The 25,235-nt window shown below is 41.0% G+C and overlaps 1 protein-coding gene across 2 annotated transcripts in view; it reads right to left on the bottom strand.

Annotated features, from left to right (window-relative positions):
• Positions 1–537: 537 nt before the first annotated feature.
• Positions 538–25,235, bottom strand: part of gabrb2a (gamma-aminobutyric acid type A receptor subunit beta2a) — a 28,458-nt gene continuing 3,760 nt past the window's right edge. Inside the window, exons 4-10 of one of the 2 annotated variants that reach the window (XM_077608520.1) lie at positions 17,128–17,348; positions 8,595–8,677; positions 6,290–6,427; positions 4,824–4,976; positions 3,298–3,542; positions 2,832–2,972; positions 538–1,292 (exon numbers count right to left, since the gene is read on the bottom strand). In XM_077608520.1, the coding sequence (XP_077464646.1) occupies positions 936–1,292; positions 2,832–2,972; positions 3,298–3,542; positions 4,824–4,976; positions 6,290–6,427; positions 8,595–8,677; positions 17,128–17,348 (1,338 nt within the window). In that variant the 3' untranslated portion in view covers positions 538–935. The remainder of the gene's footprint in view (positions 1,293–2,831; positions 2,973–3,297; positions 3,543–4,823; positions 4,977–6,289; positions 6,428–8,594; positions 8,678–17,127; positions 17,349–25,235) is intronic. The other variant, XM_077608521.1, reaches the window with a different exon arrangement.

The following is a 25,235-nucleotide window of genomic DNA, read 5'->3' on the forward strand; positions in this document are numbered from 1 at the left end:
AATGAAACGTATCATACTTCTATCATTCAATTCTACTGATAAAGATGATTGTGGATTGCCATATTTATGCAGCAACTCATTGCAATGAAAGGGCAGCCGGTTAATAACTTCTTCCAGCGGTATTTCCTGGCCGCAAAAGCGCTTTTTCCCCCTGGCAGAAAGTAAGGAAGAGTCAAATGTTCTCTTTTTTTTTTGTTTCCGAAAAACAAAACAGGATGAAAAGGACTTGATTGGTCCGTGGTGCAAAGAGCAAAAAAAGCGAAACGTAAAAGGCAAAAATGTCCACCGGTGGCGCTTTTTTTTTTCACCAAAAGTCCTTGATTTGTTTTCCCTTTGTTTTCACTCCCATTCAGCCTGAAAGCCGCCTTCCCTAACGTTCCTTTGCCGTCATGGTGAATCTCCTCATCACAACTGAGATGCGAATGAAATCAAACGTGAGCATGCTTTTCAAAGGATGTTTTGGATTTACAATAATTATAGGAAAATAGACTATCAAGGATGACTCCTTTAAAATCATTGATAAAGCTTTCCCGGATGCAGACGGCTCGGCTACCAAGTAAATAGATACTAAACCAAACAAATCCTTAAAGTATATGCAAACACAAGCATAAATATTTGATCCACAGAGAGTAAGCTACGAATGACAAATATTAGTGATATATTGAAATTCCTGCACCATTGCTGTCCTTTTTTTAGAAGTGTTTGTGTCCAATCCGCGGAAGGTGTTTCCCAAATGCTAAAAGAGTCCCCGTCGTGTTGTGGTGCTGCTGCTGCTGCCGCCTGTCCAAAATGTCTTTGCGCTCTTAAATGAACCCGCTAAAAGTTGGCTCGCCGTTCATCTCCCACTCACGCTACCTATCTCTCTATTCTCGCTCAATCCCCCCCTGCCCCGCTCCCCCGTAATTGGCGAGCCTGCCTCAAGATGGCCGCCGAGCTTAATGGACGTAGTAGAGCCAGTAGACCACGTTGAAGAAGGAGAAGACGGTGGGGAAGATCATCCTGGACCACTTATCGATAGAGTTCACGTCGGACAAGTCCGGGATGTTCACCTTGAGCTGCGAGGCCCGTCTCCGTAGGCGCGACTTCTTCTGAGCGTGGCGCTCCAAGGCGCTGTGGCCATAGTTCTGGCGGGCCATGGCCGCCCTGCGGTATTGCAGCGTGGAGCTTTCGTAGGCCAGCATGGTGTTGCGGGGGTCTCCGGGCGCTCCCAGGCCCCGGGACAGATCTCCGGCGGCCCCCATTTCGTTCTTCATCTCCAGGGTGCTGAACAGGATGTTGTCGTCGGGTGTCATCTGCAGCGTGAGGGTGCAAAGATAGGCGCAGCCATGAGAAGTGACGGCTCGTGGGAAAGCTACTAAACGCTAAGGACGGCGGCGCTAATTAGGAAAATACTACTGAAGGCGATGCACGTTGTCAACTAGCGAGACGTTCGAATGACTTAGAAAAGCAGCACAGTGGAACTTCTTGGCCAGTCGGCACAATTTGATTCAATTCTGTCATCTGACCTTTGAACTCGACAGTCTGCTAGATTATTATTGTTAGACGGCGAACGAAATGATGAAAACTCAAATCAGAAAACATTTTTGTCAACAAAACATAATAAAAACTAGCGCTAAAAGAAAAACAAATGAAAACAAACTGAAACTGTATTGTGTAAATGACCAAATTCAGTTTGTTCTTCTAGAAATAATCTAAACTAATACTTAATTACATATATATGTATATGTATATATATATATATATATATATATATGTATATGTACGAGTCGTACGGTGTTTGTAAGGTTTTTGGGGGGTTTGTAAGGGGAATCATAATCATTTATAAGGGCAGTTATCGGCAGAGGTTGACAGGTATGCTTATTTATGTTTTTTCTTACTGGGAAAACGCACTTTGTGGAGTAGCACCACCAATTTCGTTATACTCAGCTGTGTATGATGACATTAAAGGCTTTTGATTTGATTGAATTTCAATAGTGTTGATGGCAGTGAATGAGTTAAAAGAAGAAGAATTTGGTTTAAACTCAAGAGGTTCCACTGTACACTTTCTAAACTATTGATCATCCGTCACCGTTTGTGATAGTTGTAACCACAGCACTATGACGTAACATTCCTGGAAAAGCAAAACACAGTCCACAAACAAATTTCATCTCAGAATTTCAACCAGCGTGGCTAAAATTCTGTCGATTGACAACAAAGACAAACGGAATTAAAGAAAAGAGGAAGCAAGGCAAAGGAAAATGTGACAGGAGAAAGTTGAGAGAAACTGTAGGGACTTTGGCAGAGATGAAGGAGAGGCTAAAAAGGTTCAGGTGGATCAGGAGAGGTGAATTCACTTGAACATTTCTTCATCCATCGCCTGACTTCTGAGGAAAACGTCCCAATAGCAGCTAGTCCTGTCTTGTCGGAAATTGAGTATCGTTTTTTTTTTTGGGAGCGAGAGCACCAGTTGTCAAAAACGCTGAACGATCTCCAATCAAACAATCCCATTTGAGCCACCGTGACTTTACGGTATGGGTATCTCAATTGTACGTCTGCCCATGCGACCTCCTTCTATTTCGTGTTTGTGATAAATAGCCCGTCAATTTCACGTACAGCTCAAGTTGAATTTCGGGGAAGAAATCAAACTGTGGACGTCAGGAAAATGCATGAAGAGCAAACCAAGAGAGGGAGGAAAAAAAAAAACACAATGGTGGGAGTGATGATCAAAGTTGCCTTAAAAAAAGTCTCGAGAACTCAAAGAGATGCACAAGAAAACTAGCAGCATTTTCCTCTGATCGGGTTCGATTCAGATTGATGACATCATTAGTTTTGACTTTCAAAACCTCCAGTACCTTATTTCTTTGCTCGCCTAGTCCTAATGCGGCATCGTCCACAAAGATGGGATCCCACATCGAGTCATACGCGTCAATTTCCCTCTGTTTCATTCTGGCATACAGAGCATCATCTCTCTGAACTACATTTCCCACCAGCCACTGCAAGCATACAAAATCAGCACTGTTACTTCTTGGGAAAGGAACGGGCCTTTGCTTTCTTTCGCTTGGACGTCGCCGTCGTTGGCGCTAGTTTCCGAAGCGTTAAAATGGGGAGGATCCGTCCGGGGAGGGTTTTTTTTTTTGCAAGGCTCCTTTGCGCTTTGAGAGACACAGCAACATGAAGATCAAGTGTAACAATGCATTCGCTCCTTTGGAAGCACACACACGTATAAATGGAGTGTAAAGGGACATTTAGCATTAGAGAGAAGTTATTGGCTGTCATAGAAGTACGACTTGTGAACGGGGTTGAGGACCGGGCGCGTACCTTGTTGGGGTCGGGTCGGAGCTTCTCGTTATTGGCCGTGGCCGCCTTCTCGGCCGCTTTTTTCTGTCTTTGCGGGCCCTGGCCGAAGAAGATGTAGTTGACAAAGGCGTACTCCAGCAGGGCCAGGAAGACAAAGACGAAGCAGCCCATCAGGTACATGTCGATGGCCTTCACGTAGGGGATCTTGGGGAGCGTCTCTCGCAAGTGCGTGTTGATGGTGGTCATGGTCAGCACCGTAGTGATGCCTGGGAAAAGAAAGCGTTTGCCCGCATTGTTAGAGACAAAAGTACTTTGACACATGTGCAATAAAGAGAGGCACTAGGTAAGTATGTTACAGTTAGTTAAAACGTTGAACCTCGACCACCTTAAGTTTGATTGGGCCTGTGAGAAAAATATTGTTAAATGGGTGTCTAACCTCTACAATGAGCCGAAATGCATGTTTTTGCCATATTCAGTTTTTCACATTACCGTGCAAAAAAAAAATGGAATATGAACTAACTGCTGGTTGAGAACTGTTGTGCAAACAACCTATCACATGCAAGTAAAGGAATAAAAACGTACACACATTCGAACTGAAGGACAAAAACTAAAATAAGTGAATCAATTTGAGAAAAGAGCAAATGACTATTGTTTTTGTCGTTCCAGGTTATGAGCATAGGTAATTTCACAATGCAGAATTTTTGCAAATCATGTTTTGAGTGTTTATAATATATGCAATTATGTACCCAAAAAGATTAAAAGTAGGCTAATACATTTAAATAAGTGCTGTCAAGCTATTAGTCACAGCACAATGCACCTGTTTTTTCTTTTTTTAAAGTTTTGTTGTGATGTTTTTACCGTGCATTGTGCTTGATACACATTAGTTATCTGCATGCACAATCTGCATTTGGTCAAATTCACACGTATTATAAATAACCCAGCGATCTATGTGACTCGCAGCCTGGCATCTCATTGGCTGCGTTCGCCCCTGCACCGCTTGTTCGCAGGACTCCGGGAGCGGGGCAGATCTTGAAATCACGTTAGCCTCGGAACGGCCCATCGTGCGGGGCTCCAACCTGTCCCACTTGGGAACACAAATGGCGCGTGACGAGAATGACACACGTCAACGCTCGCAGCCGCTTCCTCCCGCGGCTCTGACCTTCCGAGCCCAACGCCGAGATTGAGCTTCCTGGCATTTTGCTTTAGCGCGGTCAGAAATAGGAAAAAGTGCATTATTGTAATCGGGCTTCACTTAGCGAGCCGGCGAGAGACAGACGGGCAGAGAGAAAGACAGCTCGCTTCAAGGTCGAGCCGCTGCGCCTCTCTCGGCGTGAGTCATGCGTGGAGTCATCCGAACAACAGACATTTAGCTCGGCAGCCTATCGCAATCTGCTATCGGTGGCATGCTCAAAGCTAATGAGAAAACCAGTCAAAACACACATCGGACGCCGGACAGGCACTCGTGTCTTCAATGTGTGCGTAATGGCTTTTTTTTTTTTTATGCAACCCGGCCGGGGTTATTGTTAGCAGTAGCCGGGCCGTCCTACCCAGGGCCACTCTGGCAGCAGAGGCATCGTAGTTGATCCAGAAGGAGACCCACGAGAGGATGGTAATCAGGATGGAAGGCATGTATGTCTGCAGGATGAAGTAACCAATGTTCCTCTTCAGTTTGAAGCTGAGGGACAGGCGAGGATAAGAGCCTGGAGGAGGAGGAAAGCATGAAAATAGATTTTTACTCCATGATGTCCACTAATATACACACCGAGCAATTGTCTCTGACACTAACAAGTGTTCCAGTTCCCCACACAGGAAAGCGTCCTGTCATTTGGTCAGCAAATAAGTTCAGGCAATTATGAACCTTTTGGTGTATACAACTTCTTGGCAGCACTGAATCCTAAAGTGGCCATATGTTGTCCTTCCTTTTGGATTGGCACCTGAACGCAACAAACTCCAAGTGTCGGCGAGTCATCGCTGCATTGAGAGCGGTACCAGCGACATTTGGGAAAGTTGTATTTTACTTCAACATCTGATATGCTGTCAACTTGTAGGCGCCATTGTCTCATTTTTCATCGTTAAGGGGTAGTTACAAGAGGAAATTGATGAGATTCTTTGCATGCTAACCAGCTGTCAGGCTCTTTAACAAAACAAATGGCTGAGTGTTAAGACCTACCGCATGTATACATGTACGTCTATGTGTATGTATGTATGAATATATTTATATTTATGTATGTATGCATATATATATGTATATATATGTATATATATGTGTATATATATATATGTATATATATGTGTATATATATATATATATATATATATATATATATATATATATATATATATATATTAGCAACATGCTTATTTATTTATATATTTATTCATGTATTTATTTATTTATCAACTTTCTTATTACCTATCTGTTTATGTCTAAAATGCCTTTCCTATATCTGCATTCTCACCCTCTTGCTACTGTGACAACAAAATTTCCCCAATATGGGATGAATAAAGTTATCCAATCCAATCCAATCCAATCCAATGACATTGGTTGTTGGTGCTGGACTGTTTTGTCTTTTGTAAAAACATACCAAAAAAAACCTCGTGAAATCAGCGTCAAACTGTTTTTCCTGTTTTTATAAGCACCTTATCCATTGTGTTTTTATTTTTTTTTTCAATTTGGAACTATGATTTGTACTTTTGCATTATGCTAATTTAGTTTGCACATTTAAAGCCATTCATATTTTGCTTGGTGTCGCTGCACTTTGAAAGGATACTATGAAGATGTAATTTTCACCTTCTTTAATAACTGTTTATCGCACTCTGTTTTACATAGTTCAACATAATCTCAGAGTATATATATCGTAGATAAATTGTCTCGTGTTGAATGTTGCAATTTAGACAATGTTATAATGTAGAAAATTTGTTTTGCAATTTTGGCCGTTGTAGAATTGGCTACCCTACCATGACAATGTAATACTTTTTTTCAAAGTGAGAACAGTAGGCATTGCTTGGGTACCTGTAGAGAAGACCACTTTTGTGGAAATGAGCTTATAGTCGACGATAGAAAACTGTGGCAACTCGATTCTGTCGACGCCAGAAACTGCACCTTCCCCTCCTCGCCAATAGAACTCAATATCATCTGTAGTGTAACCATCTGTAGAGCACAAAACAAAGGACGGAAACATCTTTTTAACGTAAATTGTACACAATATTACAGTGTTCTCGTGTTAAGTGAATCAAATGATGACTCAATAAATTGAAATGTATTGAAATGAGCTCACAATTCTTTGTTTCTGCGGACATGAACTTGAAATGACACAATCCTTGACTTACTAAAATGACGCTCGTCTCTAGAAGTGCAATGTCAGCGTTGAACGTGTGTTCCAATGCCTTGGAAAAATATGGCAACCTGACAGTTGGCTATTTTTAGAACCGGACACGACCAGACTTGGATGGTACGATGGCAACGAATGTAGTAGCAGCTTGTCAAGCAGAGGGCAACGAAAGACTGATGTTGTGAATCTTACTGTTTTTGGACCACGCACACCTGAGCCTCACAACTCTCCTGTTATGTTGGGGGTCAAACTGACTCATTTCGGAATTTTAACACTTTAAAAATAAATCATCTCTCTTTTTTATGACAAGTGGAACTATTCTTGTTATAATGAAGCATTGTGGGTAAAAAAATAGAGCTCCATCTCCATTTTTGACAGTAGGGATAGGGTACTTTTTTTTCAGAAGCACTAGAATAATTGCATTTACAAAGCAATTTTAGAGCAATCCTTTCTCTTAGGTTTGATTTTTAAACTTTTTTTTTAAATTACATTTGGTCAGAAAATGTTTGTCAATATTTAGTTTATGGGTGTGATATAAAATGACCTCCAATTCTGGAATGACCCATTTTTTAATGGATTAATTTTGTACCTTCTACCGTGACCGGACGTTTGGTTGCCGGACGTTTGGTCGCCCGGACGTTTGGTCGCCCGAGTGAATATCATTTTGAGAGCTGGTTTCAACAGTGAACTCTCTGTCATGTTGTCAAACGTCCGGCGACCAAACGTCCGGGCGACCAAATGTCCGGCGACCAAGCATCCGGGTGACCAAACATTTGGCAACCAAACGTCCGGGCGACCAAATGTCCGGCGACCAAACGTCCGGCGATCAAACGTCCGGCGACCAAACGTCCGAGTACTGTTCAACAAAGGGGTTTTGCAATAACGCCGATATTTACTGCAATAACGCCGATATTTACGCGTTGAAATGCATGAATTATGACCATATAATTTTAGAATTTAATTTGTTAAATTAATATTATATCAATACATAATAATGGGACATTTGGGGGGGGGGGGGTTGAACGCTTATTAAAAATGATCAAATGTTATTCCTAAACAAATGTTGGAGCGCTGAAGTTCCACGTTAAATCATTTACGGCTTGGTTACAAGCTAGCACGGCGGACCGGCGACGGGAGCCCCTGTTGCTGGCTACGGGGGCTTTTAAGACCTGCGTGTGTTAAAAATGTATCAAGTTTATCAAGTCAAGTGAGAGTTCTCTGCGCTCATTAGACTGAATAAAATAGCATGTTCTGGCATGAAGCGATTCCAACGTTAAAACCGCTGCCAGTTAATCCATATGAGAGCAGATACTGTCTGCTGATCAAAACCGGGCCTGCGTGTGCAACTGAAAGGAGAGAAGAGGGGGGAAAAAAGAGGTTATGAGTGATGGGGAGAAAGAGATAAAAAAAAGGCTGCAGGATGTGAGTGCGCAAAGAAAAGAAATGAGGAAGTGATGAGGAAGAAGAGCAGAGAGAGGCGCTTCTGACCCACCAGCGTTTTTTTCCGCCATCTCCCCATTCCGCCAACACTGCGATGAAACCCAGAAAGAGTGAGCCCTACCCAGCATCCCATCCCCATAATCCCCCCCCCCCCCCCTTCCCCGGGGACCCAGATAAAGAGGACCTCGTCTTTCTCTCTCACGTCCCCGCCCCTCCCGCCTCTTCACGGCGCCGTCCAATGACAAACTCGGTGAGAAATGAGCTCTTTCTACCTTGCAAATATTCACCCACAAACACCGGACCTCATCAAGCCGGTGTAGCTTAATTAATTAGGGTGGATGCTATCAGTCGGTGAACCGTTAGTGATGTTCCCCTTCTTGATTTTTATCTTCTCGTATCTCATCAGCCTCTCTCAGCATTTTACATCCCGCCTTATCTACCTTGCGCTTTCTTCAAAAAACCCACAGAGCTGCCTGCGTACGTGGGATCCAAATCTACGTCGGCGAGTGGGAGTGAGAGGCCGTTGTCAGGGACGACGCTACTTACAGCTTTCGATCTCCAGCGTGCAGTTTTGCTCATCGAGAGGGTAACGGCGAAGGTCCATCATGCAGGCCGCAGTGGTGGTGATCCTAGACACAGAAAAGACAGCGCCTCGTTACTTTCGCGGCTTTTTGACGGAGCGATGATGGCAAATTGGCCGAGAAAAAATCGGACACGTCATCAGGGGGGAGCTGGGTAAACACAGGTGTCAAAGTCAGATCATCCATAGTTCGCTCTAGCACCCCCGCTATCCTCGAATGAATAACTTTGTGTTCTTTTTACATTAAAATGTATGACATCCTCACTCATTGAAAGTATTACCTAAGTATATTTACATCATTTTTCTTTTTTTTGGGCTAAATAAATATTTTGTGAAAAATAAAAAGACTGTTTAATGTTCTCTTTTTCAAAATATTTACATTGTTGCCTGGAAAACCTAAACACTGTTTTTATGTGTCTCCATGGCTAAGGGAAAATGGCAAAAATAACAAAATATGACCAAAAACTGACTTTTATTTTTATTTTTATCTCTTTGGAACCTGCTTTGTTGTAACCTATACTTTGCGACAGCGATCTTTTTGCTCGTCTGCTCTCAAATCAAATGTGTCTTCTCACTGTTACTGGCCAACTCAAACTGAGATTTAAATGTTATTTTATTCGTCTAACAGTAACGTAAATCGATATAATATGAATGAACAGATTACACTCAGGATCTGATGTGTAAGAGTAGTAGCACCATTGATCGGCACTAGGTGTCCAATCCATTTTGACTGGAAAAGACTGGTAGCGAATGATTGTTGCCGAACCTCCCAGTCAACACGGATTGGGCGTCAACAGCACTGAATCTATTGTTTTCAGTGTCAGCTAATGAATTAAATGATTTCCAAAGTTTTATAGTCTATACTTCTATAGTTAGACCCTGACAAAAATAAATGCATCCTTCCTCCCATCAGCTGTCAGGCTCTTTAACAAAACAAATGGCTGAGTGTTAAGACCTACCGTATGCATGCATGTACATCTCTGTGTATGTATGTATATATGTGTGTGTATGTATATATGTGTATATGTGTATATGTACATATATATATATATATATATATATATATATATATATATATATATATATTAGCAACACACTTATTTATATATTTATTAGTGTATTTATTTATTTATTAACTTACTTATTACCTATCTATTTATGTCTAAAATGCCTTTCCTATTTCTGCATCCTCACCCTCATGCTACTGTGACAACAAAATTTCCCGAATACGGGATGAATAAAGTTATCCAATCCAAATAACTTCTCCGATCTAAAAAAAAAAACATCTAATTCTACGCACACAATACCCCTGCATCCATTTAACAGACCTAAAGCCTTCAAGATTGTTCCCACAAGTTCCTCTGCCACTTGTAATGTATTGTACAGATTTGAGATCATTACTGGATTATCTTTTGTCACATAAGAAAGGGAAACAAGGTTCATGTTGTGGTCGGTCGGTCACGCAGTTGTTAAATAAAGGCGAGCGAGTCAGCCACATCTGATATCTCTTCACAGCGGACTTCCTGCAACACACACATGCGACAAGTTGATCGAGCCGAGTGGAGCAAAGCCAAAGCCCAGAGGCTGTCTGGTTGAAAGCGCTCAGACGTCATCTGTGCCTTTAAGATACATACAACCACGCACACACTGATTGATATAAAACATGAAAGCATCATGCCACCATAGACAATGATATCAGTACTAGTTGTGGCCTCTGGTTATATTTTAGCTGTGTTGGAAATGATCCGTAATGAGCCACCGGGGAGAAATCACGAGACTATAGCATCCATACGGTCATTTCGGCAGCGTCGTCCTAAGTTAGAGAAACGTCGCAATGTCTGTGCATTTTCAAATGTAATGACACGAGAAGTTTATGGTAGCTCACAGTTGTTGTTATTAGAGTTATTATTTCGGGCTCAAATGGCGCTTCACTACCCTGTTTTTGCTTCGTGGTGCAAACTATTGGAGTTAGGGGAAAGCTTCAAATAAGCCTGGGTGAGATTTTTTTTTAAATCGTCAAAAGCTGCTGATGCGCTAAAACATACAAAATGAAAATATTCCTGTTTATCATGGAGAAGTCAACACCAATTGACTCCAGGTGATAAACTCTTAGAGTATCTTGTTTGAACCGGATTGACTCTAAAAATGATCTGTTTTAAATTTGACCACACTGAAATTTAAGCATATGAACACCTTAAACATTCCGACTGGGGAAACAACAATAACCTTCTTACTTTAATGTTATTTGTGTCACACAACATGTACTCAACCCGTTTACTATAACCTTTTAGCATAGCCAGAAGTTGAAATCAGTGAACCACATGACACGGTAGTTTTGACACGATACCGTTTTCAAAAGAATGGCTCAAGCAAATCTACGGTATGTCGCTTCTGTTTTTCATATTTTATTTTCAGTAGCCATTGCTGAGAAAAAGCTAACATTGGTATGGATTTGCAACCATGCTATTGTGATTATTCCAAGTATTGTAAATATATATTTTTTTAAAATGGAAATGATTCAAACATTTGTATTCATTCCAAGAGTTAAAATCAGATATTAGAGTACGCAAGTATAACTTTACAAGTCTGGGTACCAATGTGTCTTCAGTTAGAAAGAGTACCGCCCACATTGATATGGCGAAGCTTTACAAACCAATTCCAAAATTCTCTCCTGCTTTTACCAAGTGAGAATAAACAAGCGTGGGATATACTGGAAGTGTTTTTAAAATGTTCCTATGTAAAATATGAACTCTGTCGCGCCCAGCCTGGCTGATTAGAGATTTCAATATCTTGAGCTATAGACACACACATACACACACACACACACACACACACAGAATCTTCCTCTCTCACACATTCTGCCTCCGTTTTCTTGCTCTCTGGGCTCTTACGTAAGAGCCAGTTAGCGGGGCCGTGGCGCATTGGGGGATTAACACGGGAGTCAAAATTCCGTCCTACTTTACTCATTTATGACTAAAATGTATCAATACTTGGAGTTGTGAATAGTCATCGATCCCCTCTGCCATTAGCGCTGCGAAATCGCTACAGAAATGCCGAGGAAGCGAAGGAACCAAAAAACCAGGCCAAAATGGCAGGGGTATAAATACCAGACTATTTATAGACCACCTACATCATCAGCAGAAGTCTCGAAGCTTTTTCTGTCTGACGGAGACTCTGCGACGCGGATCGAGTTATCCGTTAGCCTGGATACCAAGAACCAATAAGAGTAAATTATGATTGCTGTGATCAGGCAGGTTTTTGTGCAGGAATCGCCTTCCGTCTGTCTCCTTTTGTTTTTGCTGCAGCGAGTGAGAGCCGATCTCTGCGGCACGCAGGCTTATTTGCTCTTCGCCTCCATCGCGGCAAGGCCAAGCGGGGCCGGTCCGGGCCGGGCCGGTCCGAGCCGGTCCCCGCTCGACCTGCCGGAGGAGAGGCCTGGCTCGAACATATCACGCAGATTCAAACACGCTACATTTGCTCTGCGTCCGAGCTAATAGGACATGCAGTTCTAAAAAAAAAGGCTGTTTTTGCTGCACGTTCCCAGCCAAGCCGCTCTGTGTGTGCGTGGACCCCCCCTGAGGGGAGCGGTGCACCTTTGTTCCCAATGACCTTGTTTACGGACATAACGCAAGCGGCAAGTTCCCAGACGGAATCTCATTCCCAGGCAGCATCACAGCACAAAGTGAATTCAAGAGCGCAAGCTTACGAATGTGAGCGCGCCTTAATCAACCTGACATTTGCATCCAATCATATTTTATTCTGTAATGAAGCTCGACATTAAAATGAAGATGGAGTAGATGCCTCCATTTTGGATTGAGAGAGCTCTCCTGCGCACAATTGGAAATAAACCCTCTGCTGTGCTAAATACTTCTCCATTTTCAATTCCACAATCATGCACGTACACTGGTCAGTCCAGAATTTGGGAACATTTTGCCTTCAAGAATCTTGAGGATAGATATTTTATATATCATCTACAACAGCTACTTTCATGTCCTCCCTCACTACATCCATGCATCTTCTTCTAGGTCGACCTCTATTAGCTCCGTTTCCTGGAAGTTCCACCATCAACATTCTAGTTTCTCCTCTTAAACCATCTAAGTGTGGTCTCTATGACCTTGCCTCCCAAACGCCTAACCTTCACTGTCCCTCTTATGGTCTCCTGTCTAATCCTATCCAATCTGGTCCCTCCTAAGGAGAACCTTAACATCTTCATCTCCATTCGTACTAGCGCCATGCACATGTGGTTATTTTCCTTAACACAGTCTAGTGTGTTCTGAATTCTCCTGTTTTCCGATGACCTAAACCTTTAAAGACAACATTGCTCCCAACTGTTACTCAGAGAGAAGTAGCGTGATCTATAATTCACAGCCCCCTCACCTTTTTCAAAACGTAATCCTTAGCCATTAACGCAGATGGCATACAACAAAAAACATCAAGTGAGAGAGGGAAGACCGCACAGGACCTCCCGAAGCACGGTGCTCAAAATTCACAGGCAAAGGTCACGAGATGGAGATCCAAAGAGAAAGCGACGTGAAGGTCAGACTTCATTCAAAATGGGAAAATTATTACGATTCCCCCTCCCTCCTCCTCTCGCTGGCCCACCTCTCTCACTACCTCAGTGAATACTGCGCTGCTTTTGTGAGAAGAGGCATATCCGCCGAGCTCAATCAAAGGCATCGTTGGGCCAGGATGAGAAAAAGTTGCTGAGTGGCGCAATAGGGGTGGAAATCAGCCCTCATCCTATCGACACACTTAATCTTTCATTATTACCCTAAATCGCACCAGCCAAAGGATGCCCAATAAAGAACAAATAGATCATTTGCACTGGAGAATAAGTCACATTTTTAAATGAATGAGGAAGCAAGAAAAAAACCTTACACATTAAAAAGATAATGGATTTTTTTTTAGGAAAAACAGGCTAAGAAGGTATATATAGGTTGATGCAACATATGAACAGTTTTTAAAGGTAACTATAACTTAAAATGTACAAAATAAAGGGCTGTCAGAGGTCAGAGTGATTAAAAAAATAATATATAAGACAGTCTTGAGTGGTATGAAAAAAACGTGTATACATGTACATCTATGTGTATCTATGTATATGTATGTATGTATGTATGTATGTATGTATGTATGTATGTATGTATGTATGTATGTATGTATGTATGTATGTATGTATGTATGTATGTATGTATGTATGTATGTATGTATGTATGCATGCATGCATGCATGCATGCATGTATGTATGTATGTATGTATGTATGTATGTATGTATGTATGTATGTATGTATGTATGTATGTATGTATGCATGCATGCATGCATGCATGCATGTATGTATGTATGTATGTATGTATGTATGTATATATATATATATTTCAGCAACACGTTTAGTTATATATATTTATTTATTTATGTATTTATTTATCTATTACCTTACTTATTACCTATCTATTTATGTCTAAAATGCCTTTCCTGTATCTGCATTCTCACCCTCTTGCTACTGTGACAATGAAATTTCCCAAAGATGAATAAAGTTATTCAATCCAATCCAAAAAGACTATGATTCGTAATCATATTATAGAAATTCCATTACAATATGAATAGCAACTATAAAAAAAACTGATTCAAACAGTAATACACACTTTTTGGCTGATTTTAGTTGGTAGCTTGGGACCAAAGAGTCCATTGATAATGTACTCATTGCATGCCATTGCTGGTGTCAAATTCATATAAAAACGGGGAATGCTTATTTTTCAGTGCAGTGTCAATGCCATAAAATCATAATATCTGGACGAAAGGCTTCAAATTTGACAGGCAGGACGTAAAATGTCCTGTCATTTTATAAGCCCCCATTGCATCAATGTCAAAGCACTCCGAGCTTAAAAAAACACCAACAACAAAGCAAAGCCCACCTCCTCAATAATCGTACTACATGAGACCATAGCTGGATTTACACGCCAATGAAGCATCTTAATTCTTGGCACAAACACGTAGCGTGAACGCGTGCCTGGCGAGGCATTGGCGTACGTGGAGTTTTCCCAGTGAGGACTCTTCAATCACTTGGCCATCTTGCGCACATCCACTCCAGGCCCGCCGTTGCAACCAGGCCGGCCGTCTCTGCAGGTACGTGTCAGCCTGTTCAGAGCACTCAGGCATCTGGCCGGCCCGACTCTGACAGCAGCTCGTGTCTGGACGAGCTAGCATCAAATAAAACCTGAACCGAACCCACGAAGCAAATAATGGAGGAGCCGCGAGGCAGCGGCGCTGACAAGGACGACGTACGTGAGGTAACAACTGCATCCCTCTGCTGCACGAACGAATGAACGAACGAATGAACGAACGAATGAACGCCCTCCAATTCTCCATCAGCTTTCTCCCAACCTCAATTTTTCGTCCCGTTATGCAAAGCATATGTGTTAGGTTTATATAATTGGCTCAGAGTGTTATGAATTGCATTTCTTAACAAAATGTTGGGATGAATAATCTGGTGCAGTGCAGATGCTTTAATATTTTAAGGAGCCTTTGCGCAAGAAAGGCATCGCCGTGTCTAGCGAGAGAATGAGTGAATGGAGCAAAATGTTAACTTGCAAACAGTTGTTTTGTTTTAAAGCCGCTGATCTAATCGGAGCTCAGGTGAAAATGCGCTAACGCCAAGAAAGAGGAGGAGGAGGCCACCAATCGGCGCCGCGGTGAGGAGCCAATCACGTGCGCTGCTACGGTGCGGCTACGGATTCAGTATTTGTATTAAACTGTTTCATTATTAATGAGGAGTTATCAATTATAGATTGCATTCTGCTCGGAGGAATGCCGGTGCAACGGCGAGTTGCTACAACTTGCAGACGGGTTGAAGCAACTGGATCCAATGAGATAGGTCGCTTGTTTGTATTGGACCGCATTGTTATTGATCCGGAGCAATCGATTACTGATTTTCACAATCATTAAAGGACGTGAGCGGCGAAGTTAAGAGAGTGGCGCTTTTGTCGTAGGAGCTTGTTATGAAGATCGACGCGCTCTGGCATGCTAATAAGAATAGGGGGAAAAGCAAGGACGGCTTTTGGAATATTCAAGCAAATGGCGTTCTCAAAACACATTTGCGGCGAGAACAAATCCATACCGTTAACTCGAATAGGTTGGTTTTAATCCTTGGATCAGAACCACGATGGGCCACAAAAACAACAATCGTCGATTTCATTTGGGCGCTCGGCTTCGACTTCACATGGAGAACTTCAGTTAACACAAGACAAACAACAGCAATGGAGGGGAAAGAGTATCCTTTGTTGGTATTTGGAAGATAACTCAGTCCAGAACTGGCTAACTTTTGCCACTTTTGTGAAGCTTGACTTTGAATGAAAGAATAATTATGAGCTAGCAACTTTTCAGTCAAAATACTGAGCGATATATCTGCGCATTCATTTGTGTTTTTAGCGCTGCTGCGCTCAATTTGTTACATCTATTTAAAGTGTTACGATGATGGATGGAACTATTAAAAAGGAACTATCTTTTAAAGCATGAGTGGGAAACCTTTCTTCTTTCACGGTCCATTTCCCTTTTTATAAAGTCACCTGAGGCCAAATTATGGATAAATATCACACAAAGATAGAGCAAATTTTTATTTATTATTCTATATTACGGGTATTTATGGATTCCTGTAAGCCCCCACTTTGGGACAGCAAATAGAAGTAATTGATTAAAGAGTTCTACACAAATCACTTTCATATTTCTTCTTACAGCATGACGCATAATACCCAATAACGTAAATATTTTGTTTTTAAAACATTCTCTCTGCTAACCTATTCCCAATATATATTATTGACATTCATAAATAAGGAAATTCTTTTAATGAACAGGGATTATATCTATTTTTATCCATAAGAAATACAAGAAAATGTGAAAAATTAAAAGGAGAATATTTGACTGTTTTCACCTTTTTGTTTTTATTATTATTGTTATTTTTTGACATTTCAAATTTAAATAAAGGAAAGAAGCCTGAAAAAAATAAATACTCATTTTACTATTTGCTCTTTTAAAATTAATTCAATTCAATTAAATTAATATTTGCTATTGCACAATGCGTGATTTGGGCAATTTATACGAAAATAACATTTCCAAAGGACGATCACAATCGGGAATATTCATTGGATCATTGGCGTAATCGATGAATTGCCAATTAGTCAATTTATCGTGGTAGCCCAATCTGGCAGACAAAATGACCACAAAATGGCCCGCCAAAAATACCGGTTTGTCTTTGGGCATTCGAAAAAAGGCAGAAACGATGCAAATACGTGAATGGAAATATCGTACCGTAGTTTTCCCACTCCTACTTTGTACATTCTGTCTCTAATCCAATCATATCCAAGGCACGTAGCTTCCAATAAACTGGCATACGTGATGAAAAAGGCCCAGTTAAATGCAGCAGATACAACCTTGTTAGCTCATTACGCTTCGCCATCAATTGTGCTAATCACGGTACACAAGAGGGGGGGGGGCTTTAAGCAGCTTACCTGAGTCCATAAAGCACGGTGCCGTCGGGATGCAGGCGGATCATCCTGTTCTTGACAGTCACGCCGTGCACAAAAGACTTCTTGTCATTGAGGAAGTACGTGTCCGGGACCCACAGTTGGTCGGCCACTCGGTTGTCCAAAGTGAGGTTGTAGGCGATCTCGGAATACGAGAGACGCTTATCCCGCCACGCTTGCTGGAAGTACATGGTCAACGTGTAGTCCTACGAGAGAGAAGGGCCAAGTCAATGGTTGGATACTGAGCCCAATGACATCAACGTAATATACAGGGGTGTCAGACTCGGGTTGGTTCGCGGGCCGCGTTAACGTCAACTCGATTTCACGTGGGCCGGACCATTTTAGATATAATATTTATATATTTTTTTATAAATGGATTAAAAGAACACAAAATGATGTGGCGGGCCAGATTTGGCCCCCGGGCCGCCACTTTGACACTGTGGTCTAGAATGAGAGCAGAAATCTGACTATAATCTTATTATATCGTCCCCTTTGTTACCATGCAGCTATTAGTACTATTTTATTATTATAGTTTTGTCTATATTTTTCTTTAATTACCCAGGAAATTCAGCAAGGCACATTTCTTGCTTAAAAATCCCTGCCATATTTGTGGGTTGAACATATATTCAGGTCAGGTGCCAAGTTTTCACGAGTACAAAAGAGGGTTCGCGAAGACGCTGCGCCATCAGTTAAATGGCTGACATGTAGTTCAGCACATGCATGTACATACGCTCCCATCATACATGAGCGGCCACACGTCATACACGCCGCGCATGCTAAGGAGGTCGACCAAAAGGTCGTTGACGGACTCAAAAGGCCACCGCTCGTACCGTGGGCCATCGCGGCTGTGCTCGGTTTGTTCAAATTCAACAATCCTCTCCTAATTTTAACATCATTACCGGAGGGCAACGTTCTCAGCTGGCTGACTGTTGTTCCGCTAAAAAAAAAAAAAATCAGCTTCGGCTGGAACAAATGACGAAACTTTCCGCTTTATTGAGACAATTTTGCCTGGGATGCAAATAGCCAATAGCTTGGTCCAGCTGGGGCTTCGGCGCCTTGTCGTCTCCTGGCTTTTGCTTTTTAATTTGACTTGTGATGAAAAGCCAGACCGAGCGGAGATAAAGCAGAAAGAGGTAAATATTTTTGCTTTTACACCTCATCTCTTTCTCTGTTTCTCACTCTTGACACCCACACACCCACAGAGAAATACAGCACTGCGGTCTTATGTGCTATTTTACAGTGTTGTGCAGAGCCAATGCTGTAATGAAGGACTACAGCCTGTAAAACCAGGCCATCATTACGCCATTGTGTTATGTTGCATTCTCTACCTAGCCATTGTTTTTTTTTTTTTTTTTGACAGGGCAATCAGCACTTTTCGGGAAAAAAAAGTGCATCTAAAAATATACCGGCTCCTGCCATGTTGATGTTGTTCCCGGAGAGAAAAGTCAAGTGAGGACTTTGGCGTCTTTGCCCCGTTACCCAGAGTTCTCGCGAAAGATTTTCCTCTCACGCTCTCACCGCCTTTCTGTCTCATTATCTGGCTGCCAATCGCACGGCTCCATCACCTATGGGATCGTTAGCTGCTGCTTGACGGCGCCGGGCACGTCGCAGGCGCTCATGCGGCGTCTATTTCGCCATGTTGGAGAAGCGCAGGCGGTTGGAAATCTTGCAGAGAAACACATCGAGTACAATATTTTCTTTTGCCCTCAATCTACATTTTTAACTTTTTTTTTTTCTCATTAGATTTCATTCCATTCATGCATTATGATATTTTGATGGCACTTATTATTATTAAATCATTCAGCATTATTGTATTTTTATATTATTTGTTATTGTATTACTTTATCAATCTATTTCCGTCGTAAGACGAGAATATTGTATGACGAGCGGTCGTATGACGAGGTACCACTGTACTAAAAGATGATTAAAAATCACATCTAAAAAATAAAAAGGAAAAAAATTTGGACAGGAGTAACAAGTAAACTCATAGATTCTGCTCTGGATAAAATGCTAACGTTGCTACTCTGTTGGAAATACAATATTTTAACCTGTTATTGATTTATCTACATGCAAAATACTCAAAGATGATTAAAAGTCACATCTAAAAAATAAAAAGGGGGAAAATAATTTCATTTTGGACAGCAGTAACAGCTAACCAGTAAGATTCTGCTCCGGAGAAAATGCTAACATGTCGAATATTTTACAATATTATTGATTTAAATTCAACGCGGCTGCTAGCTCAATAGTCAGAGCACCCTGCTGCCGTTGGTGGCGGCCTTGGGTTCGATTCCCACTTGTGCATTTGTTAGGAAAAGCATCTTGCTTAGAAATGTGTGTGGCGAATACACCGTGCATTTCGCTGAGGGGAATAGCCAAAAGGGGCTTCCACATTGATATGTACTGTTTCCTTGCCATTTTCCTGCATCGATGTTGATGTAGCAAACACCTGCATGTTCCCTCCTAGCCTCTTAAGACGTTGCGAGCGCAATTATGACTTTACAGATGGTTCTTTTGCATGCACACCACTGGGCATCTCTCACCGCTGATACCGACTTTGCCATGCATGCTACAATATCCATGAAAAACAAGCAAGACCGAGTGTGAAGAACGCTGAAAGTCATGCCGGAATTCTGAGTGGGGCGTTTTACAATTCATCGTACGGCCTCCACCCCCCAAAAAAAAACCTGCAGATAACGGAGATCTCGTGTAGCCTCGCAGATCGACCTTCACTCTCCTTGTCACAAACTCCATTAAAGTGACGCAGACGGCTCAGTGAGCACCAGTGAGGGAGACATCTTGTGGAGTGGAGAGCATTGAATCAAAAAAAAAGAAGCATGACAACACCCCAGTTGCATAAACGCAATGAGGATCCTGCACGGAGGGCGCAGCCGGCTCGGAAAGCATCAAGGCTGGTTGCACAGCGACAGCGCCGCCCGTCGCAGTTGTTTTTGTGGGGCTAACAACCCCCCATTAGGAATCTGACAGAATGACAACGACTATGTTTGTGTTTCCCTGAGAAATCTGACAGGCGACTGTTGTTACAAGACCTCCATTACGACTATATCAGCCGTCACGGGCGATACGAGAGAAAAGTGCCAATGAAGGCGCGTTTATAGTGCAAAGATTTGAAGGCTCGCCTTGTAATGCACTCGCTGTCTCTCCGGGTCAGAACCACGTCGCGGATGGAGGAAACAATTTGCGCTTTACCGATGAGTGCGACCAAGTAGTCTTGTCATAGTCAAAACCAGGGCTGTCCGAAATTTCTTCTCCGATGGCATCGTTCCAAAAAAAAATCCAAGGATGCGAGGAACGACTTCAAATCCGTGCACTTTTTTTTGGTTAAAAAGACATTCGGAATCAGGTAAAACGAAAAACAAAGATCAGGTTTTAAAATGTAGGAACTCAATGGCAGTCAACCATCTTGGCTCAATTCCAGCTTTGCACATTGAAGTGGATTTCATGTGAATGGAAGTTGGCGATTTGAGGGCTACAAGCTATAAAATAATCCAAAAGTATAAGGTTATTCCAAAATATAGATATACTTATATTTGGACCAGGGGTCGGGAACCTTTTTGACGAAGAGAGCCACAAACAATTCATATTTTCCAAGGTTATTCCTTGTGAGCCATACTACGAATTTAAAAGTCAAAATACATACATGTAAACGAGTGCCTTTTCAATTTTTTTTTGTAATTTCACCACTTTTAAAGTGAAAAAAACTGAATATTTTTTTAAAGATTCTTATGCTGTTGCTAATCAATGAGAAGATGCATTCCAGAAGAGTCTACTGCAAAAAAAAAAGAAGATTAAAGCAGTTCTAGATGTAATATCTCAGTTCTGTCACCAGCAATTTCCATATTTTAGCTCACAGGTTAGCAAAGAGCCAGATGCACCCATCAAAAGAGCCATATGTGGCTCCCGAGCCATAGGTTCCCTACCCCTGATTTAGACTTTTGAAAAAACATTTGTTTCAACATGTTGTCATATTTTGACCCCTCAGCTAATGGAGAGGCACTGTTTAAATGACTGGCTCCCTCTAGTGATAAAACTAACAATTGCAATGCAGACTGTATTTAAGCTTCTTGTGCGGGATATATTCAATGACGTTGTCGTCATTTGTTGCGGGCCAATAAAAACCGGGCGGGGAGCCAGAGCTTGACAACCCTGGCATGATTGGTCTGTTAGGAAAAAAACTGGTTTTAACCGTGATCATTTTGATCACGCTAATGTTGCTGTGGCATCGCCAATTATGCGCTATATTTAACTGTGACTGAAGGGGTGAAAAGGCATTCTGAACGATTCCCTCGCTGAACCCGGGGGGACCGGACGATGCTCATATGATTCTTTGGCGTTTCCAGTCAATGAGCTGTTTTTCAGCCACTTAGCTTCAGTGGAGAAAATGCCTGACAGAAGCATTAAGGAAGTCATCAACACATTAAAAGCCTTTAATGGACAAGTCTGACGACATGCAGTCTTTTTTTTTGTCCCTGCGTCACCCTTTGGAGTGAAAAGTGAGGACTATTTCAATGTCAACCCCTTAGAAATACATCATAAAATACTACGTTTATATACGGTATTGGAATTCTGATTTAGTACTTCTAGAAAAAATTGATTTGTGGCAAAACTTGCAAGTGTAGCAAGAACAACAATTTTCATTTAAAGATACGGGTTACATTCTACAAATCATATTTGGTATGAGAAATTGATTTTGTACAACTCAATACTCATTTTGTACAGTTACCAATGTGTTTATTAGCCCAAAAACCCTGTGTATAAAAGTACAACTGAGTTTTTTTTGGGCCCCTCCAACGCCAAGTTAATTTTGTTATAGCTGCATTAACATTTCTACAACTACAAACTATATTTTTGCACCATCTATTGAACATTATACATATATATTTTTTATTGCAACATTTTTTTCTAGTTTTTTTTTGTCTGGTACAAGGACAAGATATTTTGTCTAGCAACAAGCTGTTCTAATTATAACTCCATATTTTTTGCACTAGCATAACAACTATAATTTTGGTTTGCCTGTTTTCAACATGGGAAACAAATTTATTTGGTACAACTACATGTTATATTTTGTATAAACTGCAAAACTTCAACAAGATCGGTTTGTTCCAACTGCAATTTTCCTATATTTATGAATTACTTCTTTTTTATAACTATAAACTGATCTGGCCAGTACTACAATTTATTCACACCACCTCTAGAATTACATGCAAAATTTGTTCTGATGACAATTTTTTTTTTCTACAAGTTGTTTTGGCACCCAATGAACATCCCTTTAGATGTGTTCTGTGATTGGATGGCGACCATTCGATGGGATAGGCTCCGGCTCACCCTAATCGGGATTAGCGGTATAGAAAAAGGACGGCTGAATGGATAGCGTAATCAAATGCGGTATCGTTGAGCTTTTACAATCAGGAACGCAGAAAAGACTCATGTCTTGCATCACAGACATATCGTAGTTAGTATTTACAAACAAGGCCCAGTCTCCACAGATTAAATATAAAGCGGAAAAGCCCAGTTTGCATGGAAGAAAGCCCCGGGATTAAGTGTGCTTCTTTTGCTCTAATTATGATTCTGACCATATTAATCTGCACGTCTACTTAGCATAACTAATGACTTTGTCCAGTAGTTGCCATCTTAAAGTGGACTGGAAAGCTTAATGGAGTCAATTGTTGCAATTAAAGCATCATTTGTGCGCTTCAAATAATACATTTTTATGATTCATTTTTTGAAGTGATTAAAATTGCTGTTTTTCTTTTACCTGAAAAAATGTTAAAATTGAATCTACACTTCCTCGAAAATTCCTGAAAATCTGTTCATTTATTATGATGTTGTCTTGTTTTTCATTAAATCCACACTCTAATTAGCCCCAACAAAATTACAAATGTAATTGATTAAATTCACTTCATCGATTCATATTTTTTTAATGAGGACATTTCTATCCAATTGAAAGAAGCGTCTATTCAAAAGTTAACATTAGCTTAACTCACTCACAGCCAGTTCAGGTCACAGAGTATGTGTTGTGGTAGTTAGCAAAAAGTGGTCTGAGATATGAGGTGATGTAAAAATATAAAACTAAATGTAAAGAGAAAGACACAATTTTTTGAATGTATGTCTTTTTTCTGCCTCAATTAATTACAGTTTTGTTTTAATGCGCTTTTTGAAATTTTAACTCTATTATTTTATTTGGATTTTTTAAAATTTGTAATTTTTTTTCACTATTACTATTTGAATAATTGATTTTCCCAAAATGGTTTCATGAATTAAACCTTTCATTTCATTTAAAGTTTTTTTATATACTATTTCTTTTTAAGGCCCATTGCAAAATACAAGCAACCAACACATACTACATTGGATGCCAAATGGAAGCCACAAAATATTGTCCCACAGGCAATCATCAGATCATAATTTGTGCATGAAAGGGTTAATCGGATCCTATTACTCACTCCCTAACTTGTAAAAAAAAAACATTATATATATATATATATATATATATATATATATATATATATATATATATATATATATATATATATATATATATATATATATATATATATATATATATATATATATATATATATATATATATATATATATATATATATATATACACATATATACATATACCAGTCCTGGTGACATCGATCGATGTAACCCAATAAAGAACAAAACTGCGTGCGTAACTCCTAGAATATGAACGTTAGAAAGATGTTTTCTCCCTTTGACTTCTTCCACAGATTCAGCAAAAAAGAGGTTGTGTTGTCATGGCAACACTGAATAAAAATAACACAAGCGTATTTTCCACACGCTGAAAATAAAACGGAGCAGGATCAGTTTGGACAAACACGATCGAAACTGTTGCAGAATCACACACACACACACACACACACACACACACACACACACACACACAAGACGTGCTTAAACAGGATTTTTGTTTTGTGTGTGCCCCGTCATGTGACGGCAACGTCCCATTACTAATGACAGTTCTAGCAACGACGTTCACAGCCCAGTAATTTCTCCATCGTGGAATTCACCACAGCTGGTTTGGTGAAATCTTTTAATTCCCGGGCAGCTAATTAAGATTCACAGAAGAGTATTATATAGCAGGCAGCGAGCTCAGGTATTTTACATGTAATTAACAGGCGGGATGAGGTGGCGGTGGGAAGTCTAATTCCAACCTGGCACCGAGTGTTACGGTGGACTACACGCTGAAGACGCATCGCTTGCATTAATCAGCCGCGCTGGCTGCGTGAACTGCATTCCTCAAACGCATTTCAATGGCACATGCGTGTTTCCTGTTTTTAAAAGTCTTTTGACCCGTTAGAATTTCGGGCAATGTACGTTTTAGCGCAAAAGAACAATTATACATTAGCATTTAGATATCAAGGATTTTTCGGTGAAAACGGGTGTCTGAGCTATGATATCATAATTTTCCAGGATAGACGTGCGGTCACACGTAAGGATTCGGGAAGTTATCCTTCTCCAAATAGCACATTTGTAAAGTCGGGGTACCAAAGTGCTGACTTGATCAGAACTTTCTTACTGAGATGCAACACCGCTGACCTTTTGGGCCTCAGCGGTTTGTGTTCAAGGGTACTCTTATATCTAAAATGGTACTTTTATTGTGTTTTGTTGGAGAACTTGTTAAGACCCTGACTGGCGTAGCGGTGACCAAAAGACCGGCGACCAAAAGACGCTGACCAAAAGACGCCGACCAAAAGACCGGCGACCAAACGACCGCACACGGTGTTCAAGCATTCGAGAACCTAGAAAATATGCTCCAAATTGTTTTTTCAACCCTGAACTGGTACTTATTTAATCACAGACTGCCAGTTCATTTTGACATTTGTTAATTCGCCTTCCCAGGCAAAATGGATTCTACTTGTCTCCGCACAATGGAGTCCAAAACATTCACCGTCCCAATGAAGATGTGAAATGTGGTTTGAGAATAAAAAGCCAATGACAAATTTCTTCTCCACTCCAAAACAAGCAGCTCCTCTGCCGCCTTAGCGACTTCAATGAGCCCAACCAAAATGTTGAGTTCATCCTCCACCAGAGGCGTTTGGATCTTTAAT

This window comes from Stigmatopora argus, chromosome 9 (genome assembly GCF_051989625.1).
Source record: "Stigmatopora argus isolate UIUO_Sarg chromosome 9, RoL_Sarg_1.0, whole genome shotgun sequence".
Taxonomy (NCBI): Eukaryota; Metazoa; Chordata; class Actinopteri; order Syngnathiformes; family Syngnathidae; genus Stigmatopora; species Stigmatopora argus.